The sequence below is a fragment of the Chinchilla lanigera genome, unplaced genomic scaffold (genome assembly GCF_000276665.1).
Source record: "Chinchilla lanigera isolate Chin_1 unplaced genomic scaffold, ChiLan1.0 scaffold00067, whole genome shotgun sequence".
NCBI lineage: Eukaryota > Metazoa > Chordata > Mammalia > Rodentia > Chinchillidae > Chinchilla > Chinchilla lanigera.
In genome coordinates this window covers 1,933,957-1,956,293 of record NW_004955468.1, presented here as the reverse complement: position 1 = coordinate 1,956,293, position 22,337 = coordinate 1,933,957, and the positions used below count along the sequence as shown (strand labels likewise).

Sequence of the window (22,337 nt, the reverse complement as noted above, 5' to 3'; positions counted from 1 at the left end):
CCCAGCAAGCACAAGGTCCTGAGTTCGAATCAATTACCAAAAAAAAAAAAAAAAAGAAGAAGTAAAAAAAAATTAGCTCTTCCTTTCACCTTAATGTTTCCTGAGTCAATTGGAAAATCCTTCTTATACCAAAAACCTAAACACTTACACTCTTCTCCCCTACATTTTCTAGTTGCTACTATATTTTGTTAAAGATCATCATCTTACCAGTTGCCCAGACTCCTTTGCTTCTCACTTTTTCTCTATGTATCCTTTATGTCAGCATTCTCTTCAATAAGCCATTTTATAGCTATACTGTATCTATGCTACTAGTCTATTAATTGATTATGTATATATACACATAACACCCTAGTACCTTGGAGGGAATAGAGTGAGCAGAAGAATCGTGTTGAAAGTATCCTATGTAAAGTGCAAATTCAGTAATGTTGATGTTGATTATAGGAATAAAAAAATGAATGGACTGACCATTCAGAGAAAAAGGAGGCATATGAAGTTATACTGCTACCTCTACAAATAGTAGCTAACAGCTATTCATACTAATTTATACTATAAGATAGAACTGCTTACAACACTGTAAAAGTATTACTTCACTTTAGAGATGACAAAACAAAAGCACAGAGAGGACTTTCCTAAAGTTTCAGTTCATATAAATGTCAGGCAGGATTTAAACTTAATACTTCATTTACAGCTTGTATGGCTCAAATATTTATTTAATCAGGAAAAGATTTTTTCAAGACCAGAAAAGGATTGTGAAACTGAGAGAGAACAGGACTCAGAGAATAAATAAATAAGTTATCAGAAAGGAGGAGGCAAGGCATAAGAATAGATAGTTAAGAATAACAAATATGGGAGAACATCCTAGAAGACCCCTACATTTCTGTTAAGCTTCAGAATGTTTGAGAACATGTTACAAACAGGAATGAAGAGGTGATTTCTTAGAGTCAAGCTGAGCTGTCACTTGCAAAGACTTTTGCCTGCTTATTTCCTCCTCACTCACCTGAGCTCAAGCCATTTGTCAGCTCTCTCTTCACCATCCACGGCTCCTTGCCTTGTTCCAACAATAATATCACACTTGGCTTAGAAAAACAAAGACCTGCATATATAAAAAGAAACAGAATTTAGTCATGCTGTGGGTAGCCCAGAACTCATTCATTTTTTGTCAGCAGGGAAGAGGTAGCTTACAGTAAGTAGAAGAAAAATATATAAAGAACATGTTTTACAAGGACAGGGAAAATAAAACTAATAGACATATGCATGGAAAATTCCATAAATACTAAAGCATTTGTTTGGCACAGGCAGCAGACACAGGGCCAAGCTTTGCAGATGCTACCAAAAATTCATTATGGTGGTAGCAAAGTGCTCCTTAGGAGAGTTCAATTGTGCAAGGGGAAGAAATCCTTACCCAGTGATACCAAGATCCTATAATTCTCCAACATCACATTACTGTACAAATGCCTTTGAGAAGAATCCAGACAATCCCACTCCTCTTGGGAGAAGTCTACAGCCACATCTCTGAAGGTCACTAACTCCTGAAAGGAAATAAATGAAATGAAATAACCTCCTCCCTTAACTTTACTCACCTCATTTACTCTGCCCCAGGCATACTGAGCTTTCTCTAGTATTACATCCTTAAATATGCTATGTTCCCTCTTAGTACCTTGTACTATTCATATCACTGTGTATAAAAAAGCAATGTTCCTATCACAGTTTTTTTTTGAGACAGGTCTGACTATGTAGTTACAACTAGCATTGAAATCATATGTAGCCCAGGCTGGCCTTGAACTCCTGGTGATCCTCCTGCCTTAGCCTCCCAAGTGCTGGGATTATAGGTGTGCACCACCATGCCCAGCTTCCTATCACAATTCTTACTCTATTAACTTTGCTTTATTTTTTTCCATGGCACATATTTTGTTATTTATTGTTGTCTCCTCTTCCTCACTAAAAAGTAAGCTCCTTTAAAGCAGAATGTTTCTGCTTTGGTCTCTGCTATATCCCTAATTACAGAACAGTATCTGGTACACACAGGATAGTCAAATACTCACGGAATAAATCAAGGGCTGGGATATAGCTCGGTGGCACAGCACCTGCATGGTAAGCACAAGGCCCTGAGTTCAATGTCTGGTATCAAAACAAACCAACAACAAAAAAACCCTAAGTAAATTGAGTGAATAAATGAAGAATGGTTTGAAAATTTCAGGAAGCTAGCCATGTGTGATAGCGCCTGCAATTCCAGCACTTAAGAGGCTGAGTTCGAGGCCAGCCTGGGTTACATAGTGAATTCAAGGCCAGCTGCACTACACAGTGAGACCTTGTCTCAAAAAGAAAAAAAAAAAAAGGCAGAAAATTTCAGGAAGCCCCAAGGATGTTATGTTTTACTTCTAAATGTTCTCCCAATCACCTCCTATGCTCACAGGCAAGGCTTTTGGAAGGTGAGTGGATTATAAGGACCTATAGCTAGCTTGCTGCTAGGAGGTGGGGTGTGGTCAGAAGAGGCAGGTCACTGGGGCCGAGGCCTGGAAGGGATTATATCTCCCTCCCCAGGTCCTCTCTTCTCCCTGTCAGCTTCCTGTTGGCCAGGAGATGAGCAGCTATTCTTCTCTGCCATGTTGTCCTGCCTTGGAGCCATCCAAATATGGATTGAAATAAACCTCTTCTCCTTTAAATTGTGGTGTTATTTTGTCCCAGTGATGAGAAAGTAACTAAGACAAAGAAGATTCAAAAATGACATCAGAAAGTATTGATATGTCTCTGAAAATTGTGTCAGACCAAACAGAGCAAATCATCAATTCCATTAAAGTTCAAAAGCTAATGCATATCTCTTAAATCTTTGTGTAAAGAAGCAGGCTTCTACTCATGGTTTTACTAGTGCCTACAGGGCATGGCCAAAGTTATTAAAAACTTGGAGCTATGCTATGATTCATCAGTAGGATTCCAGGTTTCTATCACATAACTACTTGCTGATGAAATGAACATATGTTTATGTATTTTTAATTAAATTTTTTTTACAAAAGTAAAAGATGAGAACCTGTCAAGGCAATAAAAAGATACAACTTTTTAATGGGGCTTTTTTCTCTTTTTTGGTACTAGGAATTGAACTCAGGCCCTTGCACTTGCTAGGAAGGCATTGCACTGCTGAGCTATATCCCGGTACTTTTTTTTTTTATTTTCACATTTGATATAATTATGTGTGTGTGTATGTGTGGTGCTGGGGCAAAAACCCAGAGCCTTGTATACCCTGGACAAGCTCTTTACCACTGAGGTACATTCCAGTCCCAATTCTGTTGCCATTAGAAAAACTACCTCAGCCGCCATAGTGGTACATGCCTGTGATCCAAACACTCTTGGGGGCTGAGACAGGAGCACTGCAAATTTGAGCCTAGCCTTAGAGACTTAGAGCAAACCTATCTCAAAATTTGAAACATAGCTGCAGTCAATTAAGCTGACTGGGTTCCTTGCTGATGGGTGCCTAGTGTGCAGTGGCTGCGGCAGACAGCAAGCTCCTTGGTTGTGTACGCAGCCTGTTGCTTGTATGGGCTGCCCTAAGGGACCTTGGAGACACTCTCAGTGGATGTTCATGTAGCTGACCTCCTGCCACCCCCAATCCAGGCTCCAGACAGGCATGCGGGGTGCCTCTGGGAAACCCCAGGGGACAGTGGCAAGGGTTAGCATTGGACAGGTCATCGTGTCCATCCACACCAAGCTGCAGAACAAGGAACATGTGATCGAGGCCCTACCCAGGGCCAACTTCAAGTTCCCTGGCAGCCAGAAGATCCACATCTCCAAGAAGTGGGGTTTCACCAAGTTCAATGCAGATAAATTTGAAGACATGGTGGCCCAGAAATGCCTTATCCCTGATGGCTGTGGGGTGAAATACATCCCGAATTGTGGTCCCCTGGACAAGTGGTGGGCCTTGCACTCCTGAAGGCTCCCATTGTGCCGCACCCCCCCCCTTAACAAGTTCATCAATAAATCTTATCTCTGCCCCCCAACAAAATTTAAAACATAAAAATGGCTAGAAATATAGCTAAGTACAAAAGTTCTGGGTTCAATACCAAAAATAAAACAAAACCACAAAAAAGAAAGCCAACACAAAAAAGCAAGAAAATAAGAAAAGAAAGAACTGTCTCCACAGAACCAAGTCTTCAAGTGTTTTTCAACATTCAGTAACATTTTTTCTTACTTAATTATATGAAGTAATATACGAGTTATTCCTTTTCTGTTCCTCTTAACAGTGTGGTTGGTTGGTACTATATTTATGCTTCCCCACATGTTTCCCTTCACCTTTTGTCCTTACAGAAACATGGCTTCCAGCTAACAAGACTGCTTCTTCCTGATCCCCGCCATGTGGTGAGCATCCTATTTCTCACATTACTTCTATCACAGCACCTGAAGGTGAAGTACATGACCTCTCTGCCCCTCACACTTTGTACCCATGGCATTTGCCCTTTTCTCTTCCCTGAAAGACACTTAGATTTAAATTTCATGAAAACAACTATGGTAAGTACTATCTCTCCTTATTTTAGTTATCTACCAATTCCTGGTAGGTACCAATCCTGTCATTCTTTGAATACTTCAGACTCTGGGTCACTGTTACTTTCCAACGCTCTTCTTTTAAAATTTCTTACTAGTACATGTTCGCAGTACATAATAATGAATTCCTCATGGTGAGCTGGTATATGCATGTAATGCATCTCAATTCTTTTTTCATCCCCTTTCACTTTTTTCATACTCCCTCCATCTCTTATTCCTCTTCCCATTCAAAAAGATCTATTTTCTTAATTCCTATTATGTATCTTTTATTTTACTCCTTATTTATATTTTGGGTTTCACAGATAATAGAAGTCACTTGATATTTACATTTGTATGTCTGATTTATTTCACTTAACATTATGGCCTCAAGCCTTATCCATTTCCTAGAAAGGACTCAAAAGTTTATCTTTTATGGCAGAGCAGCTGTCATTGTGTATAAAGACCACATTTTCTTTATCCATTCACCTGCTGATGGACATATAAATCACTGTTCTTATTACAATCTTTGCCCATTTCAACATCTATAACTTGGCCTGTCAGTCACTTTGACCATCTCACTTCTCCTACAACAATCTTGTCCTCCATATTTCCAGTTATTCACTTCTACAGCATGATCCAGATCTTGTTATGATGAGTAAGTGCCAAAGCTTCCACAATCTTTTTTAACATACTTAGATTTCTCCCTCCTATATTTCAACCTTTTCCCTCTGACACCCCAAAAGGGACAATCCTTTGACCCCACCAGAACCTATAATTCACTGATCTTACCACGATGTCATTCCCCTACATTCTCTCATTTCCTAGCACAACTATTAGTAATAATTACTCCCTACAAATGCCCTCCACTTCTTTGCTCTTCTGTCACTTAGCTGCACTCCTGTAATTAAACTACAGCCATCTTTCAGCTTATTCTGTGCCTGTACCTTGCACAGCTGCAGACAATCATACTAGCTATGCTAGTCTCATGACTGAATGATTGATTGATGGGAATGGAACCTGGACCCTTGCATACACTAGGCAAGTGTTGTACCACTGACTTATATTCCCTTGGCAAGAGTTAGTGGTTGATTTCCCTGTTTCTATCCTTGTTCCATTCCATTGATTTTCAATAGCTGCCGTGATCCCAGTAAAAGAAGAGCCAGATCATGTCACTCCTCTGCTTCCACACGTCCAATGGCTCATTTAACTCAGTGTGAAAGACATTTGCATTTGAGATATCTATTGCACAAGCAAATGAAGATGCTGAGCACACAGATGTAAAAGTCAAGTTCAGGACAGCTGTCTGGGTACTTTTTGGTATATAGATAGCACCTCAAGCTAGGAGTCAAGGTGAGATCACCAGACTAGGGAGTATAGACAGATTAAGGAAGAGTACCAAGACTAAACCCCAAGCTAACACAAGTCAATGATAATGTGTCCCTAGTAAATTTAGTTGAATAATGTTTAGGCAGTGAACAGAATGAAGAGGATGGTTTGTATCTGTATCTGAGGGAATAGTATATCAAGAAGAGTGAACAGGAAGTGCAAGACCATACATTAAAAATGTATTCATTCAGCCAGCTGTAGTGGTACATTCCTGTAATCCCAGCACTTTGGGAGGCCGAGGCAGGAGAATCACAAGTTCAAGCCTGGGCTGGGACTTTAGTAACTTAGCAAGACCCTGTCTCAAACAATTTAAAAAAAAAACTGAAAAGGGTTAGGGATTGAACTCTGTGTAAAGGCCCTGGGTTCAATTTCCAGTAGCAAAACAAACAAACAAAAATTCAATTCACTACAAGGAAGCCAATATAAACTGATTGAGTTTCACAGGGTGAGAGAAATTAGATGAGATCAAGAAGGATATTCAGGGGCCAGATTATGTAGGGCCTTGCAAGCCATTCTTTTATCCTGAATCAAGACAGGAATCCCAATGGAGAGATTTGACACGTGATTTCATTGACAGAGAAAATTTTCAGCAGAAGAAAGATGTCTATTTGTTTTGAAAAGCCAAAGATATTTCAGGAAAGAGAAAACACCTACTCACCTGGTACATGGCTTTAAGAAGTCCAACAGCCATTCTTTCTTCTTCTGGGTTCTTCCCTTGAGAAATGGAAGTGACCTCAGACGACTGAGGTGGGTGAGAGAATATGAGAAACTATGCTTTCCTTGCATGAATTAGCAGCCCAGACTTTGTAGGCTTCTCTTTCCTCCTGCTGCAATCTTCCGTCCAATAGAGACAGAAGAATGGAGACCTAGGAAGTATCACACAATTTAATCCATACCTAACTTATTTCCCAATTTATTTTTTAAAAGTACATTTTCAGGTTTTATAAATAAAGACTGAGGAATGCGATTCTTTACATAAGGATACACAACTAATGGATAATAGCACCAAGATCAAATAAAGGTCTGATTCTAGTTTTCCTTTACAATAGATCAGTGATTCCAAACCTTGGTGGCACATTGGCATCACTCGGCTAATTTGAAAAGATCAGTGATATCACAGTCTGACTCAGTCCCCTCACATACCCAGTCTTAAGTAGTACAGTGCCAACCATCGTCTTAACACACAGTTGAAAGCTACGGGAATAAAGAATCTCAAACATACACCCCCACACACACCCTCAAATCTGAGACAGTATCACAACCAACGGGTCCCCATACTATGGTCACAAAGAGGCCGCAGGTACCAGCACAACGGGGGACAGAAAATACCCACCCATTCCCGGCCCACTCAGGCTCATCCTCTATGCTACCAAACATCGACTCACTAGCACCTGCAATCACGCAGATATCAGGTGGACACGCACATCGGGTGACAGCCTCATACGGTACAGTACCAACCCCTATCTCACCTGGAGAGCCACAGAGGGACTGGGTACGGGTGGTCAGCAGATTCACAACCCAGCGCTCACCACCAGAACCGAACTGTGGGAAGATCCCGCTCCCTCCCCGGAGGTTCAAGGAAACTCCTCTACTGAGGCCTCAGCCGCTGCCCAGAGTTAGATGGCAACCAGCTTTAAGGGGGCCCGGAAAGATGAGCGCTGACTGCCCCCGCCCCCGGAGGACACAAAAGGGCCAGCGGCGCAGCTCCCGCAGGGATCTCTGGGAAATGTAGTCCGAGCAGAAAAGGCTGCTGCTCTGCGGCGTCCCACTGCGCAGGCGCCGCTCCGCTCCTTTTCAGTTAGACTACTCTTGCCAGGTCAGGTACTCTCGTGCCGGCCTCCCTTTCCAGAGCAAAGCTCTAAAGTTCGGATTCCTTTCGACTCTAATTGGGTGGGCTACAGAAACTGGACGGGGTGTTACATTAGATGGTCTGGAATTGAAATGCGCAGCCACAAATGCTCAGCCACCTCCCTTTACAACCTGGGTGGAGAACCTAGAGCCTCGGGTTTAGCCACAGGGTGGAGAGTTGTATCTGGACCAAAGTGGCGTATTCCTAGAATTATGAAATTCCTGATAAAAGTGGGGTGCAGAGAGGTAGAGTGTGCATGCGCACTGTACCTTTGCCCAGTTCCACTTCCCTGCCCCAGGCGATTTGGCCTGGAGGATGGTTACCTTAAAAACCCGAGGGGGCAAGTAGAGGGCTGAGTGTCGTCCTTGGCGTCTGGTTTCTCTATTTGTGATTTGATGATGCTGGGTGTGTGTACGGATCCGTTGGGTTCTTGCTGTACCCCGGGAAGGAATGGTGGAAAGAATGAGGAAAAAATAGACAAGAGACAAAAAGCTAGGATCAGGTGGAAGTACTCTCTCTGAGCAGAGAAGGGGGAACTGCCCAAGACCCGTAGAGCGTTTATTTATACCCTGGGGCAGTTGGTTAATTTCCGTCTCGCTGCCCAGCAATCAGTTAACAAGCTACAAGGGCTTGTTTCCGTGCTTGGAGGCGCTCCCGTGTTCTCTGGCTGGCTTCGTCCTGGACGTGTAATTACTTTCCAGCGTTAGTGGCTCCCAACAGGTGTGAATGGCTCTGCTTAAGATGGCTCTTACAACAGGTTCCATCAAGATTCCCTTTCTCCATACATTAATATACCGTAACGAAGTCACATCTACAAAGAAGTCCTTTTTGATCACACATTCTCCTCTGGCATTACACAGCTCCTTAACTTGACACTTTTCTCCCTTAGAACACATAGCTTTATATTTGTTTATTGCTGCCCCACAGGTTTCTGTTACCTGTTCGTGATTTTGTGTACATGATTCTGTGTGTCTGAGAGTGTAATCCTGTAAAACTGTGTGGTGGGGTGAGCATGCTACGTTTTGTTTCTGTAGCTGGACAATTGGTCTGAGTCTCACCCCACATCCAGGCTCTTTGTATCCTGAAGAAAAAGTTGAGCAGGACACACAAGAAGTAAGAAGAGTGACAGTACACTTTTGAGAGTGGGAGTGGGCCCATGAGAAAACTCAAGAGCAAGTTTGACTCAGAGAGCCCATTTGTTCTTTGAGGTATTTATTATAACCTTTCGCGAGTTTGGGGTCAAGGTGGCACCTAACGGGAGTTGAAATTTTCCAGGCTCACATGAGGAAGGGTTTTGTTTTACTTTTTATGGGCCCGGACAGAAGCAGTATACTGTAGCTGCCAATGGAGGATAGTGTCAAAATTACAATGCTATTGATACTATAATGACCATGGGCACATGCTTCTCATGCCAGAGGTCAAAGAAGTGGTAAGTGTGATAAGATCAAGAGCATATATTTTAGGCTTATGTCATGATGTTACGGAAACTTGATAAGGTAGGAACAAGATCATGTCATCGTGTTAAGGAAATGCTGTGGGAGTTTGGTCTCTCAGTGATCCCCGGGAGAAAACGCGAGAGGATTTAGAAAATAAAGACAAGAGAGGATAGCCTAGGTCAGGTGGAGAGTTGCCTCTTGCCTGATGAGCAGGAGGACTGCCCAAAAACAGTAGAGTGGAGAAGTTGGTTAAATTTCGCCTAGCTGCCTAGTAACCGGTTAACAAGTTACAAAGGCTTGTTTACTCCCACTAGCTTGCATGTTCTCAGGCTGACTTCATCCTGCACCTGTAATTATTTTCCAGCGTCAGCGGTTCCCAGCAAAATACCACCAGAGCAGATGCTCTTTTGGTCTCCAAGAGCCAGAAGGCATCCTGTCTGTTGTGACCCTAAGACGAGCATGTCTCCCATATTTTTTCTGCTTCATCACTGTGTAGGTGACACGTGATGTTAACTGTGGGGATGTGCTCTGTTAGGGACTGATTTGTGGAGAGTCAGGTAGGAATGTGTGGGACTGTGAGGATTAGACTGCTTGATTTGTATTCATGTATGGAATTCTGATCATTAGAAACCACCAATTGTGTGCCAGATGCCATTTGAGGTGCTGGGATGGATACAGAAAATAAACTTTAATAAAGGTAGCTAAGGAGTTGTCAATTTTATTTAATCTTTCAAACCAGCTCTTCAATTCATTGATTTTCTTAGTCCCCACACTGATTTCCATAGTGGCTGCATCACTCTACACTCCCACTAACAGTGGAGAAGGGTCCTTTTTCCACACAGCCCTGCTAGCAATTATTATTGGTTGATTTCTTGATAATAGCCATTCTTTCTGGGGTGAGATGGAATCATAGTGTTGTTTTAATTTGCATTTCTCAAATTGGTGATGTTGAACGCTTTTCCATTTATTTATTTGCCATTTCTACTTGTTCATCTAAGAAGTTCATTTGTTTATTTGCTATTTCTACTTGTTCATTTCTGATGCCCATTTTTGGATTGGGTCTTTAATTGGGGTGTCATATTTTTGAGTTGTTTATATATTCTAGAAAGTAGTCCTTTGTCTGAGGAGCAGCTGGCAAAATTTTTTTCCCACATTGTAGGTTTTCTCTTCACTCTGTTGGTGGTTTCTTTTGCTGTGCAAAAGCTTTTTAATAAGATGAGATACCAGTTGTTGATTCTGCATGATAATTCCTAGGTGATTGGGGTTTTGTTCATAAGTCTTTGCCTACACCAGTGTTTTCAAGAGTTCTACCTATTCTATCTTCTAGCAGATTTAATGTTTCTGTTTTAATATTTAGATCTTTGAGTCATTTTTACTTTAGTGCATGGTGAAAGGTATAGGTCTAGTTTTAATCATATGGAAAGTTTTTTTATGAATGTGTTTGGCACTTTTGTCAAAGATAAGGTGGCTAAGTATGTCTGGAGTTGTTTCTGCATCTTCTAGTCTTGTTGGTCCTCAGGTCTACTTTTTGTCAGTACCATGTTTTTATCACAGTAGCTTTGTTGTATAATTTCAAGTCTGGGACTGTGATGCCCCCTGCTTGTCTTCATTGTCCAGAATTGCCTTTGCTATTCTAGGTCTCATCTGGTTCCAAATGAATTTTAGGATTATTTTCTCTAACTCTGTGAGATAGGCTGTTGGAATCTTCATTGGAATTGCATTAAATCTGTATAAGAGTTTTGGAAGTATGGCTATTTTCACTATAGTGGTTCTTCCTACCCAAGAGCAAGGGATATCTTCCATTTTCTGATATCCTCTTCAATCTCTCTTTTCAGAGTACTGTAGTTTTCAATGTAAAGGTCTTTTACATCCTTCTTTAGATTGATGCCTGGATATTTCATTTTGGGGGATGCTATTGTGAAAGGTGTTGTTTTCTTAATTTCTCTCTGTGAGTTTGTTATTTGTGTACAGGAAGGCTATTGGTTTTTGAGTGTTGACTTTATATCCAGCTATGCTACTGAATTTGGTTATTAAATCTAGAAGTATTGAGGTGGAGTTTTGAGGGTGGTCTTGGTAGAGTATCATGTCATCTGCAAATAATGATAATTTAACTTTCTCCTTCCATATCCTTATTCCTTTTATTTCTTTATCATTAGCCAGTGCTCTGGCTGTTTCCAGAACTATGTTGAATAAGAGTGCAGACAATGTACATGCTTGTCTTGTTTCTGATTTTAGAGAGTGAAAGCTTTCAGTTTTTGTCCATTTAGTATGATGTATATTGGCTAGTGTGATGGCTATTGGTTTGTCATAGATGGTTTTTATCAGATTGAGTTAAAAGCTTATCTATTGCAATTTTCTGTAGGGTTTTTATCATGAATGGGTGTTGGACTTTTTCACATGCTTTTTCTGATCATATGGTTTTTGTCCTTGGCTCTGTTAGTATGGTATTGTCCCGGCCGGCGGGTACAGTCAGCGTGAACCCTAGAAGGGGAGTGGGGATTATAAAGGGACAAGAGACACGAAGAATGGAGGCAAGACAGGATTCTGATCAAGCCTCTTTTATTGGCGGGGAGTGTTGCGAATATATAGGGCACGGGGAAATATGGAAGTTCTTAAGGCGAGAGTAACCAAGTAACCCGACAAGGGCGGGAGTAGCTAGGCAACGGTGGGCAGTCCTGACTTAAAGGGAAAGGTGCGTCTCTTTAGAGAAGTAGGCAGGATAACAGAAACTTAATGCTTAAGACGGCTACTAATATACAGTGGACGTTAGCTACAGTCTCCTACATGGTATATTACATTTATTGACTTGCACATGTTGAACCATCCCTGTATCACTGATATGAATCCTACTTGGTCATAGTGGATAATCTTCTTGATGATTTGCTGCATTCTGTTTGCCAGGATCTTATTCAGGATTTTTGCACCTATGTTCTTTGGGGAAATTGGCTTATAGTTCACACACAGGACCTGACCTTACTAAATTTCTGATGTTTGAACTAGTAAATCTATTTCTGGAAACAAGACTAGCTAAACCAGGCAGGTGGCACATGCCAGTATTCCCACCACTCTAGAAGGCTGAGGCAGGGGGATCACAAGTTTGAGCCTAGCCTAGTAAATGTAGCAGTGTGGTGAAAATTTGTGTCTAAATAAATAAATGGAGTTTAGGATCTAGCCCAGTGTGAAGGCCTTTGGTTCAATCTGCTGTCCTGCAAGTAAACAATTAAATATAAATAAATTTTTTAAAGAGACTAGTAGGGAAAAAAACTACACATTTTCTGAAAGGTATGTGTACTATATAAAAGAAATTCTTTAAAGTATGAATTATGAAAAAAATTTTATAAAAGGAAACCTATCCAGGCATGGTGACATATGCTGGTAATCCCAACACTCTGAAAGGCTGAGGTAGGAGGACTGAAGGTTTGAGTCTCAAAATAAAGTGTTTTGAAATTAAAATAAAGTGTCTCAAAATAAAGTGTTTTAAAAGAGGGGCGAGGCCAGGGATATAGCTCAGTGGCACAAGCGCCTGCCTGGCAAGCACATGGTCCTGAGTTCAATTCCCGGTACCAAAAAAAAAAAAAAAGAGGGGTGAGGAGGCCTGGGGCCACAGTGCAGTACAAAGGCCCTGGGTTCAATCTACAGTACTGAAAAATAAAAATATTTTAAAAAGAAAACTATAACATCAACCATGTTGTATTACATAAATTACATTATACAATGCTACTAAACTTAAAAAAGAATATTCCCCACATTGGGTATTGGAAGTACAGGGATGGAAGTCCTGTATGGATGTGATGCTGGGATCACTATATGCCATTAACTTCAGAAATATAGGAAATGTTAGGTTCTGGAAAACAAGCAGGTGTTAATGGTTATTAATTTAATTCAAAAAAAATAATCACTAACACCTTAGACAAAGCTTTGATACGTGCGATGTCTTTCTGGTTCCTCCTATGGTTCTTCTTTTGCAGAAAAGTACAGCTGAGGGAGGAAGCAGGAGTTCTGAAATACCAGACCTTTGTTGCAACTCTGTCACAGACCAAGTCAAGTGGTCTGCTCCACATCCAAACCTGAGGCAGGGGGATCAAGCATTGGATCCCAGTTTGGGCAACTTGAACAACTTACTGAGACCCTGTCTTGGAAATAAACAAGAGGCATCGGATGTACCTCAGTGTAAATAAGATAGGAGGTAGGGTGTGGTAAAGCTGAATGGGGAAATAAGAAAGACCTGTTAATTCCAAGATTCTAGGACAGCACCAAGTAATTCCAAAGCACCAATAATTCCAAATAATTCTCTACTTCTCATGGGTTTCCAAGAGGTGTGGACAACTATAAGGACAGATGCCACAAAGACCCTGCTATCAAGACTTCACAGTAGCCCACCCTAAATCTCCCAGATCCAGGATGTGATAGCTTGTGTCTAAATGTCCCTCCAAAGCTTCATGCAGTCATAGATGGGGCTTTTTGGGGGTGGTTAGATGTTGGGTGTGTGATGCTGGGAACAAAGATGTGATGCTGGCATTGATTCATGGTGCAACGTTAGGATTAAGGGTGTGAGTGTGACCCACCCTTTCGGTGAGTGACTTGGGTGTAATATAAAGAACAGAAAGAGGCCTAGTACTTGTCACCTGCTGCTTGCCCTGAACTGTTTCTCCTCAGTGATGCCCCTCTGCCATGCCACCCTGCTTTGGAGCTAGCCAATTAGAGCTGAAACCTCTACAAACTGTGAGCCAAAGTAAAACTTTCCTCCTTTGGGTGTCGAGTATTTTGTCTTAGTAACAAGAAAAGTAAGATGCAGCGTATAGTTTTATTTTTGCTTCTCTCTATTCTCTTTTGTTCAGTCCAAGTTTTCTCTCTAGAGCCAGTTTCTCTCTTATTCCTTCACCCCTCACTTTTCAAATACACTTTTGTCACTGTTTTTAGCTTCTCTCATTCAGTTCTTTGTTAGAGGCAAGAAGCACCTTGAATATGTTTAATTGGAGAGCTACTTTTAAAGGAACTACCTGATAACACAAAGGTGCTGGGTTCAATCCCCAGCAGGGGGTGGTGGAGAGCCAGAAACAATTTAGTACCTTATTGCTGCTGGAAACCAGCCCGCTAGAAATGCCTAACCAGAGTGAATGAACAGAGATTAAAGGCAAGACAGAGAGATAATTTTGAAAGAGGGGGATTTTCCCGCTAGCGGACAAAGAACCCTGAGCATCTGGCTCATCTCGTTTTTATTCAACTTAGGCAAGGAAGCAAGCAATTAGGTTAATGGAAAATTCATCTGTTTCTCGTTATTTGCAAAGTGTACCAAGGTAAGTATCTCGCTAAAGGAGCTCTCAGGGGACTGGGGATTTAGCTCAGCAGCACAGCGCCTGCCTGGCAAGCACAAGGTCATGAGTTCGATTCCCAGTACCAGAAAAAACAACAACAACAAAAAAAGATCTCAGCTGTTGACTTCTTCCCTGGAACTTGCAACGTGCCAGCATATTGGAATGTTGCCAAAGGGAGAACAGCTTGCTGTTCCCTCCATTGTGTCCACAGGGAAGGTCAACTGGGCCTCTATCCTATGACTAGTTTCCCACACCTTATGAAAGGAAAATGTCAATGTCCCTACTTTATAGGGCTAAGGTCTTCGCCAAGTTCATAGTAGCTTACTAAGGAACTCTTTGGTGTGGAGGTATTGAAGTATATTTGATTCATGCAGCGAACCCAGTGGAAAATCTTGTTTGAGGGAAATGGGAAGAATTCATGTTATGCGGGCTTCTTTTCACAAAGCACACTTTGGGTGATGGCTGAGGTCTAAATTTCTGGTCCAGTCTGTGAATAATTGCCTCAGGCCAGGTGTGATAGCACATGCATACAACTCCAGAATTCTGGGAGACTGATGCCGGAGGACCACAATTTAGAGCACAGCCTGTGGGGCTGGGGATTTAGCTCAGTGGCACGGCGCCTGCCTGGCAAGCGTGAGGTCGTGAGTTCAATTCCTGGTACCGGAAAAACAAAACAAAACAACAACAAAAAAGAGAAATATTGCTCGAGCACAGCCTGTGGCCACTCAGTGACTTTGAGACTGTGTCTAAATCAACCAACCAATCAAAAAAAAAAAAAAAAGTATCAGTCGCAGGTACAAACTGTCACACTCAAACTATTACACTGTTGGAAATTGAGCATTTCACAAATTCACTCTTTCAATGTTCACCAAATTCTCTGAGAGAGTTATGTTTTAAGGGAGTAAGGTAAAAGGCACAGAGAATTTAAGTGAGTAATTTGAGATCACACTAATAAACGGCTAAGTCTTTTTGGAATCTAAGAGGTCTAGCCATACTATTCCAGGTCACCAGCCCAGTAACACTGCCATAGTCACAATCACAATTAAGTCCAGAAAGAACAGAACAAAATACACCTGACAAAACTACTGGGTCAAAATGAAAGTCACAAGTCCATACAATGGGACCATGACCATTGGTTGCAAATTCACACACACTCAGTCCCTGGACCTCAGTATTTTGACCCCATAAACTCCAGATCCCAGAGTGTATGGCAGGAATCACACACACACACTCACGTAACATCAATCCCCCACCCCACTTTTTTCTCTTTTTTTTTTCTTGTGGAACTGGTGATTGAACTCACGGACCTTCACACTGAGCTACATCTCCAGTCCTCTTTATTTTGAGACAGGGTTCTAACTAGGTCACTAAACTGTCTCCGCTGAGCTTTATGATCATCATCATGCCTGGATACTCCTTCCTCTTTTGAGTGCTGCTGCCTGCAGCTCGGGCCCCTGGCCTATACTAGTTCCCCCACTTTCATCGCGAACGAAACAGTCCGGGATGGAACCCCGACCCGAGGGAACTAATAGACTAAGTCGTGCTTTCCTCACGGACCAGACACTATCTCAAGGACCGTCAAGCTACAGCTAATCGTAAGAAGGAAGTGCCTTTTGCAGAAAGTAGTCTTGGGCCGCGAAGGATTGTGGGAAGTGTAGTCCCTAGCAACAAAGTGGCGACCTATTTAGATTCTTCTCAGGACCAAATTGAATTCCCAGGCTCAGCGTGCGGGGCTTCAGCGAGGCCGCTCCTCCAAAATCAGACGGTGATTCTTCAACGCACAGACGCGCGACCTTAAACGCTGCCGTTGGCATCCTCACAGCTCGCGCGCAGGAAGGCCGGTTCCACCCGGGTGAGCCGCGGGGGCCTCTGGGAAGTGTTGTCCGGCGTCTAACGGACCGCCGCTTGTGTTGCCCTCGGCCATAGCTACCACTGACCTGAGCTGCGCTTTATCGGAGCCCACTTGGGCTGTGCCACTTGGGTGACGTTCGGCTGTGGAGTCGGGGCGTGTGTCCGCGGGCTTGGTGGTGAGTCCCTGGGACTCTTTGTGCTGGGTAGGAGTGTGGTCGGAGGAGGAGCGCCCTGCCAGGCGAAGTCTATGCGGTGGTTCCCGAAGGCCGTGGGAGTGGCGCCCGGAGGGCTGTGAGCGCCCAGCGCGAGGTGACCGGTGTTCGCGCTTTCCCTTCAGTGTTTCATTGTGAACGAGGGTGCAGACGTGCGTGATTGCTTGATCCTTAAGTGAATGAGAAACTCCGTGGATGGAAGGCAGGGTAGGGTTGCGTGTGTAGATGTGTGAGACTGTGTTCGAACGATATTGCATTTCTTTTTTTACAACACTTGAATTTATGTTATTAATGTGAAACAATTGCCCCAACCTTTGAACACTTATTTATTTTTAAGTTTATTTTGTGTTAGCAGAGTGTTTTGTGTACGCGTCAAATTCATTGTCCTTGTCCTAAACTCCATGCCCCAAATCGCTACAGACCAGGTTAAACAACAAAAATCACTCATAATCCTACCAGCCATGCACTGTCAAAATTTACAATCCATTTTTTCACCCTTTCCTTTGTGAATACATACATATATACATTATTGTACATATTATATATACAACGTACAACGTACTATATGCAATAAATAATACATAACGTTATGTGTAACATGTAACAGTTTATAAAATATATAATGCCGAACATGTAATATATATTACATATATATTTTAAAATTGTAGTCAGCGCGACTATAATCCAGCACACTGGGTGGATGGCACAGGAAGGTTGTAAATTGCAACCTAGCCTGAGCAATTTAGCAACATAACTGAGACCCAGTCTCAAAAAACAAAAAAGCTTGGGGATGTAGATCAGTGTGGAGGCCCTGAGTTCAATCCTCCGTGCACCTCCCTCCCAACTGTAGTCACACTATGCATACAATTCTATAACCTACGTTTCTCATTTACCAGTACATGACTGATATCTTTACATTTAAACAATTACAAGATTATGCCGCTTTTTAGTTTCTCGTGTTATACATTTTAATGCATCTATCCCTCATGTTATTTAGCTCTTTTCAACTTCTTGCAATTAGAAACAGTGTGCTTATCAGGAACTATTTAGTACATGTTATAATGCACTTTTCTATTTTTTCTTTTTTTGGAGAGAGTAGAGGGCTACTACAAGTGAAACTGATGGGTCAAAAAGAATACCTCTATTAAAGACACCCTAAATTTATCCACGTATTCCCAGTGCAAGGTTTCAGGAATCTAGAGTATTATTGGCATAGTATATGACTGCCCCTATCCATACATCTCTGATAATAGTGGACATCATAAATTATGGTAATTTTTTTACCATCGCTATAAAATAACTTAATTTGCAGTTATTTGATTACTACTGAAGTCAAACAGTTTTAAAAATCTCATTTGTCCATTATATATTTTCTAAAGTAGTGTTCTATTTTCAAATTTCTTTTCTAAAGAAGATCCATTCATAGACTCACTATTTATTGAATGCTGTCTGTCTAACAGGCATAATTCTAGATGCTTGGGATTTAGCAATAAACAAAATAGACAACACCTGCTATCATGGTACTTACATTGTTCTGGGCCAGAAAATAAAGTAAGCAAATTAAATATGAAATATATGAAATGAAATACATTAAGTGGTGAAAAATACTAATGGAAAAAGTAAAGTGGGAGGATATTTAAAATTACAGGTAGGAGTTTTAGTTTTAGGTGAGGTAGCTAGGGAAGTATCTTTAAAAGGTAGTAACAGGTGTGGTGAAAGTAAAGGAGCCAGTTACATATATAATTGAGGAAAGGTTATCCCATACAGAGGGAACAACGATTGTAAAGATTTTGAAGAGGCCGCATGTCTATTACAATAAAGAGGCTGGTATGGCTCAATTGGAGCAAAGGAAGGGTGCGATAATCATATGATAAAAGTTCCTGATGTGGTTGAAGGACTGTTGGGTTGTGACATTAGAGGAAGTAAGGTGGAGAGGTAGGATATTTTTGCTACTGTTTTTAATGTTTTGAGATAGAACTATCCTTCCTGCTACCACATTTGCTTTAGAAAACAGAAAATTCTTAGCTAGGCCTATTGTTTTAAGAAGGGTTACAAAATACTGTAGTGATATTTGAATTGTCAGTCCTTGTTAGATACAATTTATATAGGAAAGGCAGAATAGATGAATTATTTTCCTTTATAGGGTTTTGGGATATTGAATTATTTCTATAGTATCTCTTAATGAGTTATTATTGTATTACCATTATAATCCCATCAATTTTAATGTACTTTATGTGTTTAAAATTGTTACAGTTATTTTCTTTTTTGAAGCTCAAGTTCCTCATTTTTTGGTCACCCCTTCTAGATGGCTTCTGAGTCTTTTAACATATCCCCAGTAGTTTTGTCCTGTTATGACAGAATTTCCCAGGATCGTTTTTAAACATTTCTTTCCATACCTATGAAGTCAGTGTTTCTGCACAGAGTTCTGATTCCTTTTAGTGGGAAAGACTATTTTAAGACCACAATTAGTGTGTATTATCATTAGCTTTGCTTCTAGGAGGGTGTGTGTGTGTGTGTATGTGTGTGCACAGAGCTACGAAATATATTCTTAATTTTAACTGTGTAAGATCTAATTCATATGCCATACATTTTACCCATTTAAAGTATAAAATTAATTTTTTTGGTAGTACCTGGGATTGAATCCAGAATCTTTGTACTGAACTACATCCTTAGCCCTTTTTTATTTTTTCTTTCTTTTTTGAGACAGGGTCTTGCAAAATCACTAAATTGCCCAATCTGGGTCAAATTCTTGATCCCTCCTGCTTCATCTTCCCAGAGTTCTGGGATTTAGGTGTGTGCCACTGCACCTGACATACAGTTCAGTTCTAAAGTAAAATATGTATACAGACTTATGAAACTTTTACTGTATTGCAATTTTAGAGAATTTTTGTCCCAGCTAAATGCAAGGTTGTACTCCTTAGTAGTAATCCCTTATTCCTTTCACTCCCAGCCTAATCACCTATTAATCTGCTTTCTGTCTCTACATTCGGCTATTCTAGATGTTTCATATAAATGAAATTTTAATAACATATGGCCTTTCTGGACCGGCTTTTTTCACTTGATATGTTTGCAACATTCATTCATGTTGTAGCAGGAAATATATTCTTAAAAGTAGGCATCGTAAGTTCGTACTGCTATTTCCATTGTTTTCCACTGTCAAATTTTAGAATTACAGTGTTTTGATTTTGGTTCTGTTTTTGTACCTTTTATTTGCTTATCTGTCAATCCATAAATACACGTATATATGTGTATAAATACATATTATATATCATTTTCAGTACTTGTAATATTACTGAAAAAATTTAATATTCTCTACAGATCTGTTTGTTGTGTGTATCCCGCTGGGGAAGTACAGTTCAATTATTGTGCTTTTAAGTTACTAGAATTAATTTTTCTCTAAGATACAACCTTAGATGTAGGTGATTAAATTAATTTATTTTGCTTTGTAGCTGTAGGTTTTATCATTTCATTTAACTGTGTTTTATAATTATGTAAAATATTTACACGGTTAGAAAAATATACAGAACAAAGTATATTAAAATATATATGAAACAAATACAGTATAAAAAACAAAGAAAAATCTTCTTCCTTTTCTACTCCTGTGAATACACGTTTTGTTTTCTTTTTGGGTACTGGGAATCAAACTCAGGACCTTGTGCTTGCCAGGCAGGTGTAAGGTGCCTCTGAGCTATATCCCATGCCTTTGTTTTTTTTTGAGACAGGATCTTGCTATGTAGTTGTGGCGGACTGACAACTAGTGGTCAACTTATAACACCCAGCTGAACTGAGTAAGCATGGTGCTGGTTATGGGAGGCCCACCTGAGGATTGTTGCCAGCAGCATAAGAGTCAGAACTGGAGAAGAAGTTAGGCTGTTGGGACCTGGCAGAGGCTGTTGGGACTGGTAGAAGCTGCAAGGAACTGTTGGTTCATTTGGAGAAGCTTGTCATGCTGGCTTTCCTGATGAACTTGGCTGTTTTCATCCTCTGAGGAGCTCAGGACCTTGTTGGCACTGAGAATAGGTTCCGTTCACCTCGTGGGAGCTCTGGTCCTCACTTTGAGCATCACTTCCTGGCTCTGGAGGGTAAGATGGTGCACTACTCAGTCTCCAAAAGAAGCTTGTCACGTTGGTTTTCCTGATTGGAATTCAGCTGTCCTGATCATCGGAGGAGCTCAGGACCTCACTGTTGCTGAGGATGGCTGTGGTACTTTTCAGGGAAGCTCTGATTCTTATTTTGAGCATCTCTTCCTGGCTCCAGTGCAGATCCCTCAGCCTGCTATCACAGATCCTTCATCCCTCTGGCACAGATCCCACTGGCACAGACTTTCTAGCTTCCACCACTGACCTTTGGGCCTTCCCAGTGCAGATCCATGAAACAGGCCTGCATGAGACATTGTCCTGGGCTTGGGACTTCCAGTTGGATTTGTGGGAGGCATTGTCAGGGCTCTAGGTCTTCCGCTGGACTTACACAGGACATGATCGCGGGATCCAGGCCCTCAGCTGGATTCTTGGTCTATAGTGTGTGGACAGATTTCGTTCACACTCTTGTATACGATTCTTTGGGTGACTGTTACAAATAATCTTATAAAATATGTGCCCTGTACTATATTGTTTCCCTTGCAATAAACCCCCAAACCAAAACAGTAGTTCAAGTTGGCTTTGAACTCACTGTGTAGCCCAGCCTGGTCTCAAAGTCATAGCAATCCTCCCGTCTCACCTTCCCAAGTGCTAGGATTACTGGTGTGTACCACCATGCCTGGCTGGAGTACCTGTTTTGAAAATTAGTCTTTTTGTTTTGTTCTTCCATTTTTTAAATTTAAGCATATATATGTAAAATAATAACTTACTATCCATATTTTTCCCATCTCACTTTTTGTAGTTCTTACATCTCAGATACCTTTTTGGAGGGGGCTTTGAGACAGGGTCTTACTATGTAGTTCAGGTTGGCCTCCAACTCACAGAAATCCTCCTGCCTCAGCCTCCTGATCTCTTAAATACATTTGAAGATTGCCTTAATAAGTTGACTAAAAAAGCCTTTTGGTAATCTCGATTGGAATTACATTAATTTTATTGGTAATATTAGTGAAATAGGCATTTTACCAGCCTCACTTTTCCTATTTTTAAGGATGGTATTTGTTTAGTTTACATTTATGAACTTTAATGAATTGTGTTAAGTTTTCTTGAGTAGGTTCTTACATAACTTTTATTTGAATTATTCTTAGCATATTAGATTGTCACTTTTGTGAATTATGAATATGTTAGTTAAAATGGCCCACATATTCTCTATAGTGTTTAAGTTACCTTTCTTCTGGTGAGGCATTTGTGTGGCTGTAACCTTTGACTGTTTCCCAGAGTGCTTGTAAGATTGTTTCCAAAATCAGGTTTTGCCAGATTTCCGTCTCTAGCCATGGATGGACTCCCAGCATTCCTTATTCTTTCTTTTTTGCTCATGTTGCTCCTGTCTCTTTTTAAATTTATTTCAATGTTTATGTTTGAAGTCCATTTCTTGTTGACATATATAGTTGGATCTTGTTTTCTCTGATAATCCCTGTACTTGTTGTGTTCAGACCATTTATAGTTGATGTGATTTTTTTTTTTTTATAGTGAGTATCAAACCCAGGGCCTTTGTACCAGCCTTCACATCCAGCCTTTAGTCTCCCCGCCTTTTTTAAAAAAGATAATTTGTAGCCAGGCGTGGTGGTACACGCCTGTAATCCCAGCACTCAGGAGGCTGAAGCAGGAGGATCACTGTGAGTTTGTGACCAGCCTGGGCTACAAAG

At 41.0% G+C, this 22,337-nt stretch overlaps 2 protein-coding genes across 2 annotated transcripts in view; one reads left to right on the top strand and one right to left on the bottom strand.

Moving 5' to 3' along the window:
• The window catches only part of LOC102005458 (zinc finger protein 793), a 55,158-nt gene extending 47,541 nt beyond the window's left edge, over positions 1–7,617 (bottom strand). Inside the window, exons 1-5 of the mRNA XM_013522328.1 lie at positions 7,365–7,617; positions 6,554–6,761; positions 2,043–2,084; positions 1,403–1,529; positions 998–1,093 (exon numbers count right to left, since the gene is read on the bottom strand). Coding sequence (XP_013377782.1) covers positions 998–1,093; positions 1,403–1,529; positions 2,043–2,084; positions 6,554–6,586 — 298 coding nt within the window. The 5' untranslated portion in view covers positions 6,587–6,761; positions 7,365–7,617. The remainder of the gene's footprint in view (positions 1–997; positions 1,094–1,402; positions 1,530–2,042; positions 2,085–6,553; positions 6,762–7,364) is intronic.
• LOC102029951 (zinc finger protein 850) overlaps positions 1–22,337 on the top strand; it is a 277,918-nt gene that overhangs the window by 224,418 nt on the left and 31,163 nt on the right.